The sequence below is a fragment of the Alosa sapidissima genome, chromosome 14 (assembly GCF_018492685.1).
Source record: "Alosa sapidissima isolate fAloSap1 chromosome 14, fAloSap1.pri, whole genome shotgun sequence".
NCBI lineage: Eukaryota > Metazoa > Chordata > Actinopteri > Clupeiformes > Clupeidae > Alosa > Alosa sapidissima.
Window position 1 is genome coordinate 30,027,248 of NC_055970.1, and position 17,377 is coordinate 30,044,624.

The following is a 17,377-nucleotide window of genomic DNA, read 5'->3' on the forward strand; positions in this document are numbered from 1 at the left end:
AGACAGCTGAATGCAAATGTTCTTCCAACTGCTTTCTTCCTACCTTGTGTCCCTCTCCCATTCCGTTCCACTTGGTCCTGCATTTGATTTTTTTTTAGGAGAAAGATGTTGATGTGATGTGCTGTGGCGATGGCGAGGGACTGACCTGGGAGATGGGCTGTTTGACGTAGACCCAGCCAGTGACCGGGTTGACCTGGAGGTACTCAGGCTGCTCTTTGGACATGGAGTAGGTGATGGCCGCGTAGGAGCCGTAGTCATCATCGTGCGCAGCCACACGCAGAAAACTTGTGCCAGTCATGGTGTCCTCACGCAGGAAGTCTATGGAATGAGAGTGCACAGAGTGAATACCCCAATAATGATGCTGGTGTGTGTAGGTGTGTGTGTGTGTGTGTGTGTGTGTGTAGTGATGTGGGTCCAGGTGAGTGTGTATTTTCATATTTTCATATATCTGTGTATCTTTGTATTTTTATGAACTCACATTCATATCGGAGGTTCTCGAACTTGGGGCTGTTATCGTTCTCATCGAGAATGAGGATGTTGAGCTGGCAGATTCCAATAAGCGGGTCGGCGGCCTGGTCGGTGGCTGTCACCGTCACAGCGTATTCTCTCTGCCGCTCACGGTCGAACTTCCTGGCCGTGACGATCACACCTGAGATCAAATCATTTCCGCGGTTATCAGTCGGCCGCTCAGGCTCCCTGGCACAAAACAAAAGGTGCGCTGTCTGGCCAGCGTCGGTCTGCCGCACGGCTCTGATCTGTGATTCTGATGCATGTCAGAACTCTATTACGGATGCATCCCACCGAGCTTTTCACAGCTGCGCCGGAGTTTGATTAACTTCCTACCGGCAGCCTATTCCAAAAGCACAGGAGTGCGTCTCTCTTAATATAACACTGTGAGCGTGATGGACAGCAGAATACACCTCCAGCCATTACAGCTTTTGGACAAACCTAATGTAAAATGTGTGTGAATGCTCAAAAAGAAAGTGAAGTTATGTAGAATGTAGAGTCCATCCTTTCTTTTTTTCTCTCTCTCCATTCCTTTTCTTTCTCTCGCTCCATTCCTTTCCTTAGAAGCTCACTGATTGATGGGCAGTGAATACTTATATTTTCCTAAGTGATTCATTTCTTTGAAGAGGATAGGATTTCTTAAACGCTGTCCCTTTCTTTCTTGTGTGATTGCCAACACACTTCTGAAAGGATGTGATTAAAGTGAATTAGATTGAACTTTGAAAATTGGCAGAGCTCTTCAAAGCATGAACTTTAGCATATGAAAAAGAGGTGGAGTGAAGAGAGTGCCAAGCGTAGTAGGGAGGGAGAGAGACAGACAGACAGAGAGAGAGAAAGAGAGAGAGGGAGAGAGAGAGAAAATGGGAGGACACAGACTTCAGACACCATTACCCCAGGCAGACGGTGGAAGGGTTATGGTTAACGGAATCACAGTGAATTGGAGAATGATCAGCTACTCCATCAATTTCTGTGAGGTGTAACTCAGAAAGGGACACACCTCCCAAAGTAACATACAGTCGTGGCCATGAGTTTAAGATAACACTTCAGAACGCTTCTCCACGAAGGTCCCTGAATCAGCTCATTTCACAACTGCATAGTCAGCATCAGTCTCACAATACTTATACTTCTCACTAATAACTTCTCACTAATCGCTCATTTAGAATCGCCTCTCTGGTGAAGAACCACAATGTGTGCCCTCTGCATGTGCATGAGTGAGGCTTTTTAACCCATTTGCTTGGGCTTTTAGAAAAGGCAACAACACAGCCAAGTGCTCAGTCAAGTGTTTACTTACACTACATTGAAAATTGTGAATTGATTACCATTAGGCCAACGTAAGGATGATGACATTTCATGCAATCAGTTTAATTAACGATGACAACTATTTAGAAGAAATTAGTACATTTTCAAGATGGTCTTAAAAAATTTGGCCACGACTGTAAGGAAAACCATATCTGTATTTCATAATGAACAGCACAGCAGTAGTGGCTATTTCCATTTCTGCAGTCCTGGCATATAGGTACTTTTATTCAGGACAACCTTCCAATAAAGCACTAATTATTGTGCAAAAATTCAACTGAGAGATCCCCATATTTATAGCCCACCTATATTAAGTAACTGAAGAGCTGGCAAAAAAGTACAGCGATGGCATTCTCACCGGAGTTCCTCTGCTGAACAGCAAGACATTAACATATAGTCCCCTCTTCACATCACCATATTAGAACACGGCTTAACTATACCAATAATGTCTCACCACAACATAGCACCAAAACGAAGCAATATGTGCATATGAGGCTGTCCACATTGCCAAATGAGTAGTGTGTGTGGTGTTGCGGTAGAGCAGCAGCACTGTGAGGAGCTATGGTTATTTGTTTGGCCAGTGTCTGTGTTGATGGGACTACCTGTGTCTGGGTCGATATTAAAAGCGGGGATGGTGCTGTCCCCGGTGCATGAAGCCATACGTCACTTTCCCATTGGCCCCCTCATCTGCGTCCACGGCGTGCACCTGCACCACGAATGTCCCCGCCGGCTGGTTCTCCAAGACAGAACTCCGCTCCTTATACTGCTGACACTGTGGATGGAGAGACACAGAGGGAGAGAGTGAATGAGAGAGAGAGAGAGAGGAGGAGAAGGGGAGTAAGGCAAAGGAGAGAGAGAGCATAGAAATAAAGTGAGAGGGAGGGAAAGGGTAAGTAAAGCTGGTAAGTAAAGACTAAACACTAAATGGAACCAGACAGCAATCACTGTCTAAAGTAATGCGTCCCATTGAAAAGAGTAGTAGGGAAGTTAAATGGCAGAAATTCGGTCTCAATAGAAAAGGACAACATAAGAAACATGTGAGAGGAAAGGGGAAGAGAGGAGAGGAGGAGTGCATGTTGGGCCAGTAAGGATGGAGGGATGGCCCTGTGTAGAGTGTAGAGGAAGAGAAGCGGAAAAAATCTATTTAATCCTGCAATATTTTTCCATGTTGAGGCTCATCTGTGTTTTATAATTGAAGAGGCCTTGAATCGATTCCACCCAGGTGGATGACTGGGGAAGAAGCAAGAAAGCAGAGATAATTGGGCCATGCTCTGGCACCCATACACTACCCCTCATCCTAATCTTCATCTGTAGGAGAATGCATGTGTATGTGTGTGTGTGTGTGTGTGTGTGTGTGGGTGTGTGTGTGTGTTGTGTGTGTGTGTGTGTGTGTGTGTGTGTGAGAGAGAGAGATATAAAAAAGGCTGATGAAAGGGAAGAAACAGTCCAAATAACTGAATTAAAAACCTCCCCAACTTCCCAGTTCATACCATTTTTAAGCTATTCTCTGAAGAAATTGAGACAATTGCAAAAAATAAGACAGGAAAACGAAAATTCCCAAATCACTTGTGCCCTTTTGATGGTTACTTCTGACATCTAATTAAGGACAAAAGGCTTCTTTTCCACCATCCTTCTTCCTTCTCCTGCTAGTGCCCCCCCCTCTCCCCCTTCCCTCCCCCCCCTTCCCTGAACCATCCTCAACAAACCGTACTCCTGCAACATCCCTGCAGCCAACTCCGAGGTCAGAGCTCATCCTGCAAGCTAATGCCCCAAGAGGATTCTGGGAGATGAAAGACACCTTTGGCAGATTCAAAAAACTCCCCCATTCCAATGCAACTATACAAGTAAACACACAAACACACACACACATGCACACAAAAAAAGAGAAAAAAGGCAATGCTCCCTATGCCCCTCACTCGGAACATTCCGGATCCTGGCTCCGGCACAGACGGGGGCCAGGGCTCGGGAGACGGCGCTCCTCTTAGGAAGGAGTGAGTCACTGATGTTCACAAATCCACAGGAACGGACTGAGTCTCCGCCAAACACATAAAACCTGAGGGGCTGACGAAGGGGGGAGAGGGGGAGGAGAGGAGGGCGCAAACTTCACATGAAAGCCTCCCGCTCTCTGCCTGCTGGGCTCCCCACTCCCATACTGAGCGGCGAGAGTGGTGGTGCCGCAAACACACACACACACACATACACACACACACACACACACACACACACACAGATGCATGGAGAGAGATGCACTGAGAGACACAGGCCAAGATACGGGGCACAGGAGATGCAGACAAAAATGCAGAGATAGATATTCGTGGGATAATTTGTAACCAAAGCTGAAGGCATAGTAGTCTCCACACGTAACTATAACGTTAAACAAGCTCAGATAGCCCAATTCAAGGAAGCTGAAAAGGAGCTGCAAAAAAAACACCATCCTCATCCTTTTGAAACAGCGCCTGACCTCACGTTAAGAGGAGGCTAAATCGCATTTACCACCTAGCCGCGCTGTTGAGACGTGGCTCTATAGACAAAAGCACTCCCAAAACACAGGGAGTGAGGGGGGGGGGGGGGGGGGGTCTGCCAAGAGGCAGGCTCCATGGCACACATAAAGCCCAGAGGTACAGAGCAAAGAGGGAGGAGAAGAGAGACTGCAGCGCTCCAGACTTACAAATATCTCTAGGGTTAAGCCCATCTCATTTGAAATTGAGACATCGGCAGAACGCAGGTAGGCCCATGATGATTCGGCAGATATTTCAAACGCTTAATTAAAAAAAAACCTTAGATGATCTAGAAATAGAGTGGCTGGGCAGGCTAATCACTCCACTTGGGGATAGAAAGAGAGAGGGAGAGAGGGAGGAGAGGGAGAGAGGGAGGGAGGTGAAGATGAGAGGCAGAAAGAAAGCGCAGAGAGAGAGAGAGAGATGAAGAGAAGATAGGGGATAGGTAAACAGACCGAGCGCAGATTTGTAGATGGGGAGGGTGATAGGATTAGATGGAGGAGCAGAAATGCTTAATGAATCTCTAGATAACAGGTCCACCATGAACACTAGGATTCTTAATCACATATACTCATATGAAAAAGGGGGGAAGACTGAGAAAGATGCAAAGGAATGAACAATACAAGTTCTCATCACAGTTCATCATGGGACAGACAAAAGGTGAGGAGGGCACACCTGCTCGAAGACAGGCTTGTTGTTGTTGACATCATCGACTCTCACCACGACCTGGGCTGTGGTGGACAGGGGCTGTGGACCTCCGGAGGCGTTGTCGTCCGTCGCTGTGACGTTCAGCACATATTCCACCCCCTGCAGCCTCGGGGGCGGGCTGGAGCGGAGGCGGATCAAACCTGCACAGACCAATTACAAGGCTTTATTAATTTACTGCGGCGACCTGTTCATCTTAGCAGGACCATTCTGAACACCGTACCGGCGTGCCGCACAGCAGCATCTCCGCTGCACAGAGGACAATCTGATAGCCTTTCACAAAAAGCCATTTCTCACACAGTGGAGAAAATACTGTAAAGGTGATTCACATGAATACATACATTTCTATGGGGACACGCCTTTGTAAGTGGCTTCACACAGCCTTGGATTAAACAGTGCTGCTGAAGGCATGTGAGAGGATGAATGAAAAGAGGAGGATGAATAGCGCCCATTATGGGCATCAGTGGCCCCATGGTGGACCTAAGCACAGTGGTCTGCTTGATGATTAACTGGAAGATTTTGCAGCACTCAGAGATCACGAGCTGTGAATGGACAGCAGGTTCAGTGACCGAACAGTCTGGCAGGTATTCTTTCTCCCTTCACAGCTTGTTTTCCCCACTTCCTAACTTCAATCATTTATTTGCACCTTCATACACTCACGTCCATCAGCTTGTTTGTCCTTTCTTTTATCAGCTCTGTGTCCCAATCTGCCGCATGCCTTCTCATACCTGAACTAATACCCCCAACCTCCTGATGTCCTCACTGGCTGCATGACTGGCAGTGTGTTCTCCTTCAAAGTGCCAGTCTCTAGTGCTGATAGCTCAAAGGCTAGCCTACTCCTGTCCCCTCGGCGCCACGGCAACACATGGTGACACTCGTCCATCTGCGGCCGAGGGGCTTTCTCTCTCCTAACGACCACGACCCTTCTCCTCTCCTGAGGCCTGGGGAAAGTGAATGAGTATTCACTCTGTGTGTGTGTGTATGTGTGTGTGTGTGTGTGTGTGTGTGTGTGTGTGTGTGTGTGTGTGCACACGCACTCTGAAGGAGAGTGTGGGCGGCCAATTTCCATCCCTCACATGGTCTTGTCTTCTTGATGACATTTCCATTTGGAGCGAATGTGAGTAAGTATGTGACTGAAACACTTGCATACCGTATATGTATGCGCCTGTACCAAGTGTGTGCCTACAGTATGTGTGCGTGTGTGTGTGTGTGTGTGTGCGTGTGTGTGTGTGTGCGGGCGACCGTGTTCAGACATGCTTAACAAGTCGCCTTTTATTTGCAGAGACAGAGGGAGCCCAGGGGGCAGGGGCTGACCCAGCAGACACCAGGAGGGGTACTGGGAGGGGGGGGGGGGGGGGCACGGCTGGACCATCACTCACCCCAGCAGCTATCGCCCCTCCTATCTCTCCTCTCCTCAGGGGGAACACATGAAAGAGCCCTCCATCAGAAGCTGAGGTGCCCACACACACACACACACACACACACACACACACACACACACACGGAGGCACAGGTGTCTGGTCCCCCTGGTCCCGCTGCACTGACACTACAGCACATGCTGCTGGGGCCATAGAGGTGTGCGGATGGCAGAGAGGATATGAGATCGATTCTAATTCCAATCAGAAGCTCCAGGGCTGCTGGTGTCAGGGGCTGGAGGAGACAGAGAGGAGGAGAGGGTGGGGCTGGGGGTGATAACGCAGTAGGGGTGTGTATGTGTGTGTGTGTGTGTGTGTGTGTGTGTGTTGGGGCGGGGGGGGGGGGGGGGGGGGGGGGGGAGGGTGCTGGAGGACTGAGGAGAGCTCCAGCACAGAAACATGTACACACGCAGTCCCTAACAACAGTCTTGGAGGACTGAGGAGAGCTCCAGCACAAACACATGTACACACGCAGTCCCTAACAACAGTCTTGTCACCCCTTTAAAAATTTAGTTTTTTTAAGCAATATACACACACTTTTGGAGTCTTTTTTGAGAAAGCAAACAAACCAGGACCATTTCAATAGCTCAACACAACTGAAACCACAATTGGTTTCCCCAAATTCAACATAAAATATCACCAAAATGCTGCGGGAAGTGAATACCGTCAAACTGACACGGTCAAAAGTCTTGTCACCCTTCACCAAAAGTGTCTTTTGCTCTGATAAAAGCACACTTTTCATTGTTAAAATCCAGTGCTAAGGTTATGGGTAGTCAGACATCAACTGTGAAAGGATTCCTGAGAAATATCAATCCATTTCTAATGGACAATAGACTCAAGTTTACTAAAGTTTCTTTTCTATTGGTTTCTATGGACAGTATGATGTTTTCTCCAAGGATGTCCAAATATTTGGAGCTGATTATCAGTGCCAGAGGAAGCAAAACAGGACTAGAGTATCATCTGGCCATGGCCATGCTTCACTTTAAACATGGTGCACTTTTCAGAGTATTCTGCATTCTTCTTCACAACTGAAACCAATTGTTGTTTTAGTTGTGTTGAGCTATTGAAATGGTTCTGGTTTGTTTGTGTTTTCAAAAAAACTCCATAAGTGTGTGTATTTTGCTTAAAAAACAAACATTTCGAGGACGAGGCGCCATTCAGTGCATTCAAGCTTTTCTTTTTACCAGCTAGGTCAGACTCTCATACACTCCAAACCAGCACATATGCATGCCAACACACACAAACACAGCAAGAGAGATCAGGGGAGAAAAAATGCTCCAATCCAATTATTTGCATCAGACCGCTGAGAAACAGATCCTCTCACAGGAACATGGTAAAGGTCAACCAGTAGAATGACACCAGACCAGCTCCTCTACTCCCATCTTTTCCTGCCCGGGAGTTTGGTGTATTCTGTTTATGATGTAGCCTCCCTCGCAGTGGAGGACAAGCTGCTTCCATCTCCAGTAATATACTCCCTAGTCTTGGACTCAGTTTCTGGAGGTGTTGCTGGGTTGTAAAATATTTTGTAGTCACGGCTCTTAGTTTTTAATTACTATTTTATTATTTTTTTCACTCAACTTGACACAGAGTCCAAATGGGGAAAAGTCATAAGGGTATGAAAAATTCATATATGTAAATCTTTTTTTAGAGCATAACAGTGTTAGCACACATAATTACAGCCCCTTTCATCTACAGTAGCATAGACCACTCTTTACCACAGATTTAAGTATTGGACATGACAAGAGTGATTCCTATACAGTATTCCTATAGTATATGTTTTTTATCAGTGTATGTTTTTAGTTTTTTCTGGCCGTTTCCAAATGACAGTACAGTTTTCATTTTGAGTTCTTTGTATGCTTCATATATGAAACCTGTTGGACAAAACGGCTACTGGATTTCTGCCGAGCATCTGATGGTGCTCATGGTAACAGGCAGCAGTGATAACAGTGTCCTCTATCCTAGTTGGGTCTCCTATGCTGAATGTAGGCTTCAGAGCCAAGCAAAGGAGTGACAATAACCAATACTTTATAAAGCTGAACCTCTCAGGCAAAGCCTGAGATATTCCAAACTCATTTGTGCAGTCAATCAAAGGAACCATTTGCCTTCGTGTTGATGCCATGGAGTTGGATTTTCAATCAAGGTATACACAAACACACACACACAAAAACAAAAGACAAAAGATAATCGAAAATCGACAAAACAAGCCCTCAGTAAACCTTAACATGAACCATTCCAAAATATTTGTTTGTTTATCCTCCCAATTGTACAAGGGTAATAATTTGCTTTCATTGTCACCTTTCCTAGGATTTATTAAAAAAAAAAACTGTTTTGTAGTCATCTAATTTGGGATGCATCGAAATGTAATCATTTCAACATTACTGTGTTGCCATCTCCTTGACAAGCGATAACCAAGTACAACACAACAGCATGATTATTCAGATAATCAAATGTACAAACAAATTTGTATCTTGGGTTTTTGACAGGATTAGACAGATTATGAATCTGTGTATATAGTACATTCTACTTTGAATTGTGTGAGTGTACACATTGTGATGTCAAGATGCTTGTGCAATATGTGTATTGAAGTGTGAGATGAATGTGTGTGTGTGTGTGTGTGTGTGTGTGTGTGTGTGTATGTATGTGTGTGTTTTTTTTTTTTTGTGTGTGTGTGTGTGTGTGTGTGTGTGTGTGTGTGTGTGTGTGTGTGCACGGGTGCATCAGGGCGGCGGGTCACCCTGAGGAGCGTGGCACACGTAAGGCGGCCAGCACATATCAACACACATCAAAGATGGAGGGGAAGTTTCTCGGGGCGCTCAATGAGCAGCCGTCGCTTCACATGAGGCAGAGGAGGAGAGGGCCGGCCAGCCACTGGGCCTCTCCCTGCGCCAGCTCACATCAACATCTGACCCTTTCTGCCCCCACCCACCCAAAAACACACCACTTGACTGAGAGAGAGAGAGAGAGAGAGAGAGAGAGAGAGAGAGAGAGAGAGAGAGACTGCCTTAGTCCGGCAGTGTTATATAAAACCCACAAACAGCAACCATGCAGAAAGCCATCACCTCCTCTGAAAACAAGACAGGGACTGGCACGCCACGCCACGCCACACACAGACATGTGAGCGGCGCGTCAACAGGAAGTGAATATCTGACAATTTTAATGCCAGGCGTGGCGTGCTGTTGGAGAAATCTCTGTCCAAACAACGCCTGTTTCATTTATTCCCCTTTCCTTTGTTGCTGAGAAGCATCCCGCATTAAAAGATAATGGAAACTCCTTTGCCTTGTAGTGTTCGCTGGCGTAGAACAAGAGAGTGTCATCATAATAATAAAAAAATAAACACAGAAAGGTGATTGGAGCGATGACAGGCGGCGCGCTGTGGAGATGATATAGCTGATTATCGGCACAAACATTTCCTTGCCGTCGCTGTAAATACGTCCTTCATGCGCCGGCTGCCGCGGGGCTATTTATGTGTTTAATACAAAAAGGGGGTGATCATCTTATTGACTCTGCCGTTTGAATTCTTAAAGCAGCATTAAATCAGACAGAGCGCTTCCACCGTGCGCGCGTGAGTTACCGTCAGATGAGAAGCCAGCCCAGCCCCTCCCAGCCCAGCCCAGCCCAGCCCAGCGCAGCCCCTACCAGCCCAGTGGTAGCCCCCACCGCGCTCCGCACGCTCTAAGGGAGGAGATCAGCAGGCGGGGGAAGGAGGGGAGGGGAAAAAAACGCTAATGAATGATTGAGTGACTTTCAGGTGAGTGGGGAAGATCTGAGAATTCATGGATAGTGGGGGCAATAAAGACAGTCTTTGATCATGAAGAGGAGAAGTGGGAGAAAGGGAGAGAGAAAGAGAGAGAGAGAGAGAGAGAGAGAGAGAGAGAGAGAGAGAGAGAGGGACAGTGAGATAGGTAGGGGAAGAGAAAGACAGGGGGGATAAAGGGATGCAAGTCTTTCTTGGAAATCCCGACAATTGTGAAGTGTGTGAGTATGCGTATGTGTGTGTGTGTGTGTGAGAGAGAGAGAGAGTGAGTAAGTGAATAAGTGTGTGTGTGTGTGCGCGCATGGGTGAGTGATGGCAGATGAGCAGTTGTCTGATGTAACTCTGTAATAATACACGAGTGGTACAGGATGTTGGCGCAGCTCTCTAATCCAGTCACAGTTACGGGAGCCTGAAATGAATCAGCCGCCACCCTTCACTATTCCAGGACACATAAGTCAGTCTTAGAGCACTCTTCCACAGGGACCCATTCAATATCACTACTGGACATGCTAGACCAGCTAACGCATCCGTCTGGCAAGGCAGGCATCTGAAATATGGATACTTCATACATTTTAGTGTCTGTGCGTTTAGCTGTTAAACCTGGAAAGACCCACTGGCCTATTTATGGTAAAGACCTTGAAATTATATAGCCAATTACTTTTTCCCCAGTCCTCTATGAGGCATATGTGACCTGTCAGATACATATAGATTCATATAGATTAGCAAATAAAAAATCATATGGATTAAAAAGAGCGCATGAATGCTGAGTGAAAGAAGATATCCTTTTAATGAGGTGAGTTATGCAGATCCCTTAATATGCTATAGAAAGCATATGTGCGGAGGTCCTTGGTGTCTCTGTGCTCATGTTCATTTAAAGGGCAGCTCTCAGATAAGAGCACAGATAGAGGCCGCGTGTCTCTGAGGACGAGACCAGGGAGGAGGAGGAGGAGGAGGACACATGGCGTCTCACCTTTCTGGCTGTCAATCACAAAGTTGCCCTCCTCGTTCCCTGCGGAGATCTTGTAGGTGATCCCATCACCATCGGGGTCCTTGGCGAGCACCGTGGCAACCAGCGTGTTGGGTCCGGCGTCCTCGGAGACGAAGGTCCGGTAGCTGTGAGAGGCAGAGAGACAAAGCAGGAGTCAACACCTCCCACTGGACACATTGACAGAGCGGTGAAGTGCGAGAAATGTCACATTGTCAGGCTGCTGTTGATAATGCAACATACTTGACACCTGACAGGAATGTAAATTCAATTAGAATTCATGAACACATGAAGCATATGGCAGATTCCCATTGGCATTTAAATATACAAAAAAGATCTTTAAAATTCTGGATCCACCTAAATTCTAGTGACGAGAACACCATACAGCATACAAAACCCAAGAGGTCAGCCCTAAAACCAGTCCCCTTTGCCAGTTGGTTCTGAAGTTAACTAATACTCTAACCCATCGATCTCAGACCAGCACTGCTTTTCAAAATCAGATCAAAGTAAAACAAATTATGAATCAAAGTAAGAATAAGTATCTGGAACATTGGGATGATCAAAACAAAATCACAATCCAAATTAGAATTTACTTGTCACTAAAACGAGATTATGAATTGGCAGAGTACCTCTCCACCGTCAGAGATGATCGTGGAGTGATCACAGCCTTGCCATAGAGAAAGGCCGGTACAAAAAATCATGGCTTCCCAAAGAGCAGCGGCTCTGTGGTCACTGTATGACTGGTGAGGTTGAAACAGAGATGCACTTTCTCCTATACTACAAAGTTTGAACAGATTAGAAAAAGATATTTTTTACAATTCTCAAATGAAATTCTAAATTTTAGCTCCCATAAAGACTGTGATAAATTGGCCCACCTGCTAGGAGAAGGATTGACTGCTCCGCTGGCTGCAAAATACGTTACAGCTTGCCACGACATGAGGGACACTTTGCCACAATGCCCGACCTAATGTCTGTAATTAATCCAATGTATTATAATGTGTATGCTGCCCGTGTGTGTGTGTGTGTGTGATCACATGCATATGTATGTGTGTGTGTGTGTGTGTGTGTGTGTGTGTGTGTGTGTGTGTGTGTGTGTGTGTGGAAAAAGAGAGAGAAAGTGAGGGTATACACACAATTTTTCATGTTACTGTTTCCTGTAATGCTGTCAATGTTCTAATTGTTATGCTGTTTTAATTGTGCTTTGGCAAGGCAACACTGTACGTACTTACAGTCATGCTAATAAAGCAACCTTGAATTGAATTGAATTGGATTTAATTGAATTGAATTGAGAGAGAGAGAGAGAGAGCGAGAGAGAGAGAGATGGGACATGGGACAAGGCAGGTAGCCTGACAGCAAAGTAAATGACCGAGGAAGTGGAGGACGGGAGTGTGAGACAGCCTTCCAGAGTGGCAGCACAAAAAAAGGCAACCAATTCTTTTTTACCCTTCCTTTGCTTTCTCACTTTCTTTCTTTCACACACACACACACACACACACACACACACACACACACACACACTTTGTTTACAAAATAAAAAACAAAAACTGAAATGGACTCACAGCCCATCTGCACTGAGAAACATACACGCGCACACACAGCAAATAGGCAAGCAAATCGTTACAAATATCAACATGACTCACAAACAAACAAAAGAACACTCCAATTGTTCCCCTCCTTTCAAACACCTTTCTTAGCCTCCCATGGCGAGCATGCATCCTCACACCAAACAAACAAAGGCTGAACACTAACACCTGTCTACACATCTACAGGGCAAACCACACGGTCTTATATAGAGGAACAAATGGTAATATCACATAGGTACACATAGAGTACACTGGAGAGAGAGTAAGTGTGTGTGTGTGTGTGTGTGTGTGTGTGTGTGTGTGTGGGTGCTGAGAAGACCCCTCAACATGGAGGGACATCTCTCTATTGCCATCTGTATACAAAGTTTTCATGAAATGCATGCTTTTAAGAATATTGCCATGGCTGGTTGATACTGGAATTCTGTCCAACAAACAAAAAGCCTACATTGACGTCAAGGCATGAATGAGCATGTTTTTTGCTTAAAGACCGCCATTGACAATTTCAAGCATGAATCTGCTAAACTATAAATTGTCTTTCTTGACTTCAGAGATGCCTTCGGCACTTTGCCTCACAGAGTCATGATTGATGCATTGGAAGAGATACAGCTCCCTAAAGTCTATGTGGATATAATAAAAGATGTATATAGTGATTCCTTCTTACAAGTAATCTGTGGAAAAGACCTCAACAGACCAATACCACTTGAAGTAGGAATTAAAACTGGCTGTCCATGGAGTGCAGTAAATTTCATTATTGCATTAAATACATGGCTAAAATGGCTCTGTGCACATGCCCCGTCCCAAGTCCTGTCACCTAACCCAGTCCAGGGCTATGCTGATGACGTGGCCATCGCATCCCGAGATGAAGGGGTGATTAACAACATGCTGTCATGCACTGATAGATTCCTTTCATGCTCTGGCCTACAAGTAAAACACAGCAAATGTGCAGTTTTTTACGAGAGGAGAAGTGCTGGCAATCGCTGGTATAGATCAAAAACTGACCAGCCCCCCTCTTTTCACATCCTAGACCAGCCAATCAGAGTGTACTCCAGACACGAGACCTATAACTACCTGGGCCATAAATTTAACATCGCTGGAGAATGGAATCAACAAGTGAATGACATGGCACATCAGTTTATGACCAGACTGGATCTCATCGACGCAGCACCTCTGCATGTAACTTTTAAACTACAAGCAATACTAGACATAGCCTTTTCTAAAATTCAACACCTTTTTGCAAATGTCCATATTCCACAGAAAGTACTGCGTGAAATGGACAACAAAACTGTAAATATGGTTAGGAAATGGCTGTGTCTTAATACACATTCCACCAGATGTTTTATCTTCCAGAAAAAAACAGGATGGGGGGCTTGGAATTCCAAACTGCATGTGGGAGTATACCGCCACAAGACAGTCTCACCTCACCAACATGCTGAATTGTGATGACACCAGCGTGAGGCAAATGGCCAGAGCATCCTTAATGCTGGATTTTAAGAGACGGAAAGTGTTACATGCATGCAGTGGGAAAGACAACTTCCTGGGCTTTAAAAGAAAGCCCAACGGAAAGCTTGATGGACAAGCACAGGGTTTGGGCGTGTCATCTGACTGGCCAGACCTAAATGACCTATGCCAGAGAACAGGCACTGAATTGAACCGGACTTCCCATCTCCAACCTGTGGCATTGTTGGCCTGCTCCAGCCTAGAACATCCAGGCAGACTCTCCTGTCTATTCAGAGAGCCCAAAATATGGAGTACTGGTCCAGTCTAAAGCTACAGGGAAAGTTGGCCAAACTCTACCACTCTGCATCACACACCATCTATAGCAATGCTAACATCAGTGAGGAGATCCTTATTTTCTGTATAAAAGCACGTCTACAGGTTCTTCCCACCAAATACAACCTTTCACTGTGGTTTCCTTCCATCCATTCACCCCTCTGCATGCTGCATGACCCCCCTCAACACCTGGAGTCAGTAGCCCACATTATGAACAGTTGCACATCACTTAAAGGACTGTATATTGCCGGACACAACAGACTTGTGGATCTCATTGCTGCTCAGATTCCCTGTGTGGCTGATGAAAAGCTCTATAAAAACACTACTGTAAAGTCTGATTGGTTTAACTCACCTGCAAACACTTTTGTAGGAATACCAAATAAACCAGATATTGTTGTCATATCTCAGCATTCCAGAACTGTTAAGCTATTTGAAGTAGCATGTGCATTTGATCTGTTTATGGAGGACTCTTACCTTTCTAAGACTGTAAAATATCAATCATTAATATCCACCATCGAAAACCTTGGCTACAGATGCCAGCTTATTGTGCTAGTGTTTGGTAGTCTAGGGCATGTACACAGGCTGGTGACCCAGGGACTTTGTATTGGGGGGCTATTGAAAACAAGAGCCAAACAGTTGGTAAAGTACTGCTCAATTTCAGCCATTATAGGAAGCATGTTTATTTGGAAAAGGAGATGTTTTCTGTACTCCTGAGATTGTATTGTCATACATAACAAGGCGATGATGTGGTTTAATCTGTTTGATCATTCAAAACATTTGATTCCTAATGAAAATTTACTTGTAATGTGGAATTGAATAAAGTATCTAAAATGTGTGTGTGTGTGTGTGTGTGTGTGTGTGTGTGTGTGTGTGTGTGTGTGTGTGTGTGTGTGTGTGTGTGTGTGTGTGTGTGTGTGTGTGTGCATGTATGTGCGTGTGTGTGTGTGTGTGTTCCTATGGGCTATGTGTGAGTAAGCATACTGGGGTGAGTGACGGCTCTGACAGGCATCTCTATTAGAGCCATGCTGCACTCTGACCATAGTTAAGAACAGAGTCACACCCCCAGTGACCCATACTGCATCTCTCTCATCGCCTCTGTCTACACCATCAGCTCTAATAAGATCCCGTCTGAATGCTGCTCAAATTTAAAGGCCAGGCAGTCATAGGCAAAGATGGAGTTTGAGAGACAGGCAAACCATACCTACACAAATAGACTGACTGGAACTAATGAATGGGAACAATTGCATGGATGCATGGTCTCTGTCTAAAAATGTTGCACCCATTATTTTTCCTGTTCCAGACTAATATTTTCCTTCCAACATCCACTGACTACCTGCAAAACCACCCACTCTTATTCTGTCCCACCGGCCTTAATGGAATAATAAACAACACTGAGACGTTGCCATTGAATCATCAAAATGGAATTTAAGAGTGTGTTTGATATTAAGGGACATTTTCTTCCTGTCTAAGTGCTTTCCGCATCACCGGCTATGTTTGGGGCTGATGCAGATTTTGGCAATGAGAAAACATGGGCTGGTTGAAGTTGAAAATGTCTAATAACCACAGCGTGTCCATTTTTAGATGACATGGCGATGAGTAACACACGGAGCCCATCACCATTCAGGAACCGACATTTCAGCCGGAAAAAAAGGGTTGCATTTTTGCATTTTTCTGCAAAGTGCCATAGCATATTCTGAGAGCAGATTTATCAAAATTCCTTAGCCATTTCCGTTCATCATCTGGTGAAGGACAGCCAATTCATCCATTCATTTATTCATGTATTCATCCATGAAGCATCCAGTCACTCCTACACAGCAGCACCACACAGAAGAAAGAAGTGCAAACATATTGGAGTATAAACCACCAGCAGACAGCAATAAAAACATAACATAAAAACAATTATTTACTCCCCAATTCACATCCACCCTTTATCTCAATTGAACTGTTCCTGTCGATGCAGCGGCGTCTGCCAACAGAAAGACAAACAGGGCCTTGGATTCTAAGCAGCACCGCACTCTTCATCATTCCACCCCCACACTCCACCGAGGGCGGAGAACATCAACCGGAGTGAAAAAAACACCGCACAACATAGCCAAACACTCAAACACTGACACACAAACACAGGCACACGCACAAGCACCAAAAACATTGACAGGTTGACAGATATGGAGTTTTTAATGGAGCAACTGCAAAATACATTTTCAGAGATGCTGATGGGTTTTTACCCGCATTTTTTTTTTCTTTCTTTCCTTTGGCTCAGGATGACGAAACACGTATCGTGGGTCCAAGGTCTTTCTGATTCCCCGATTCCAAACATGCCAAGGTCTTTCCGATTTCCCGATTCCAAACATGCCAAGGTCTTTCCGATTCCCTGATTCCAAACATGCCAAGGTTTTTCCGATTCCTTGATTTCAAACATGCCGGTCACCTCATGCTCTCTGCCCTTGACCCTGAATCGTGGCGGCACCCACTAGAGCCTCACTTCTGCCGGGCGCCTCACCCATGCACCGGGACACGGCTATAAATACCGCCGGCATGTGCCCAAGCTCTGCGCGCCGACTGACAAACCTCTTATTAGCGAGACGTGTTTGACAGCTGCACAAGTCGAAGTCGCTAACTTAATGGCGGAGTGGAAATCAGTCGAGGGCCTCGCCATGCAGCACAAATGTGCGACAGATGTATGGGAGCCGTGTACACGCAGTGATTTATTCCGACGCTACGCCGATGACAGAGCGAGGGCTGCGGCGTAGAACCGGCATTAGAACGCGTTCTAACCATCTGAAGACAGGCGGGGAGCGAGGATGGGAAGAGAGAGAGAGAAAAGCCTCATTCTCATGACTGGCTGCTGATGAGACTTCAGCTTC

General features: G+C 45.7%; 1 protein-coding gene across 1 annotated transcript in view; it reads right to left on the reverse strand.

The window, feature by feature from the left end:
* si:ch211-186j3.6 (neural-cadherin) overlaps positions 1 to 17,377 on the reverse strand; it is a 163,405-nt gene that overhangs the window by 85,036 nt on the left and 60,992 nt on the right. Inside the window, 6 exon segments of the mRNA XM_042062681.1 lie at positions 146 to 318; positions 479 to 649; positions 2,406 to 2,445; positions 2,447 to 2,575; positions 4,977 to 5,149; positions 11,146 to 11,288. Of these exon segments, the coding sequence (XP_041918615.1) occupies positions 146 to 318; positions 479 to 649; positions 2,406 to 2,445; positions 2,447 to 2,575; positions 4,977 to 5,149; positions 11,146 to 11,288 (829 nt within the window).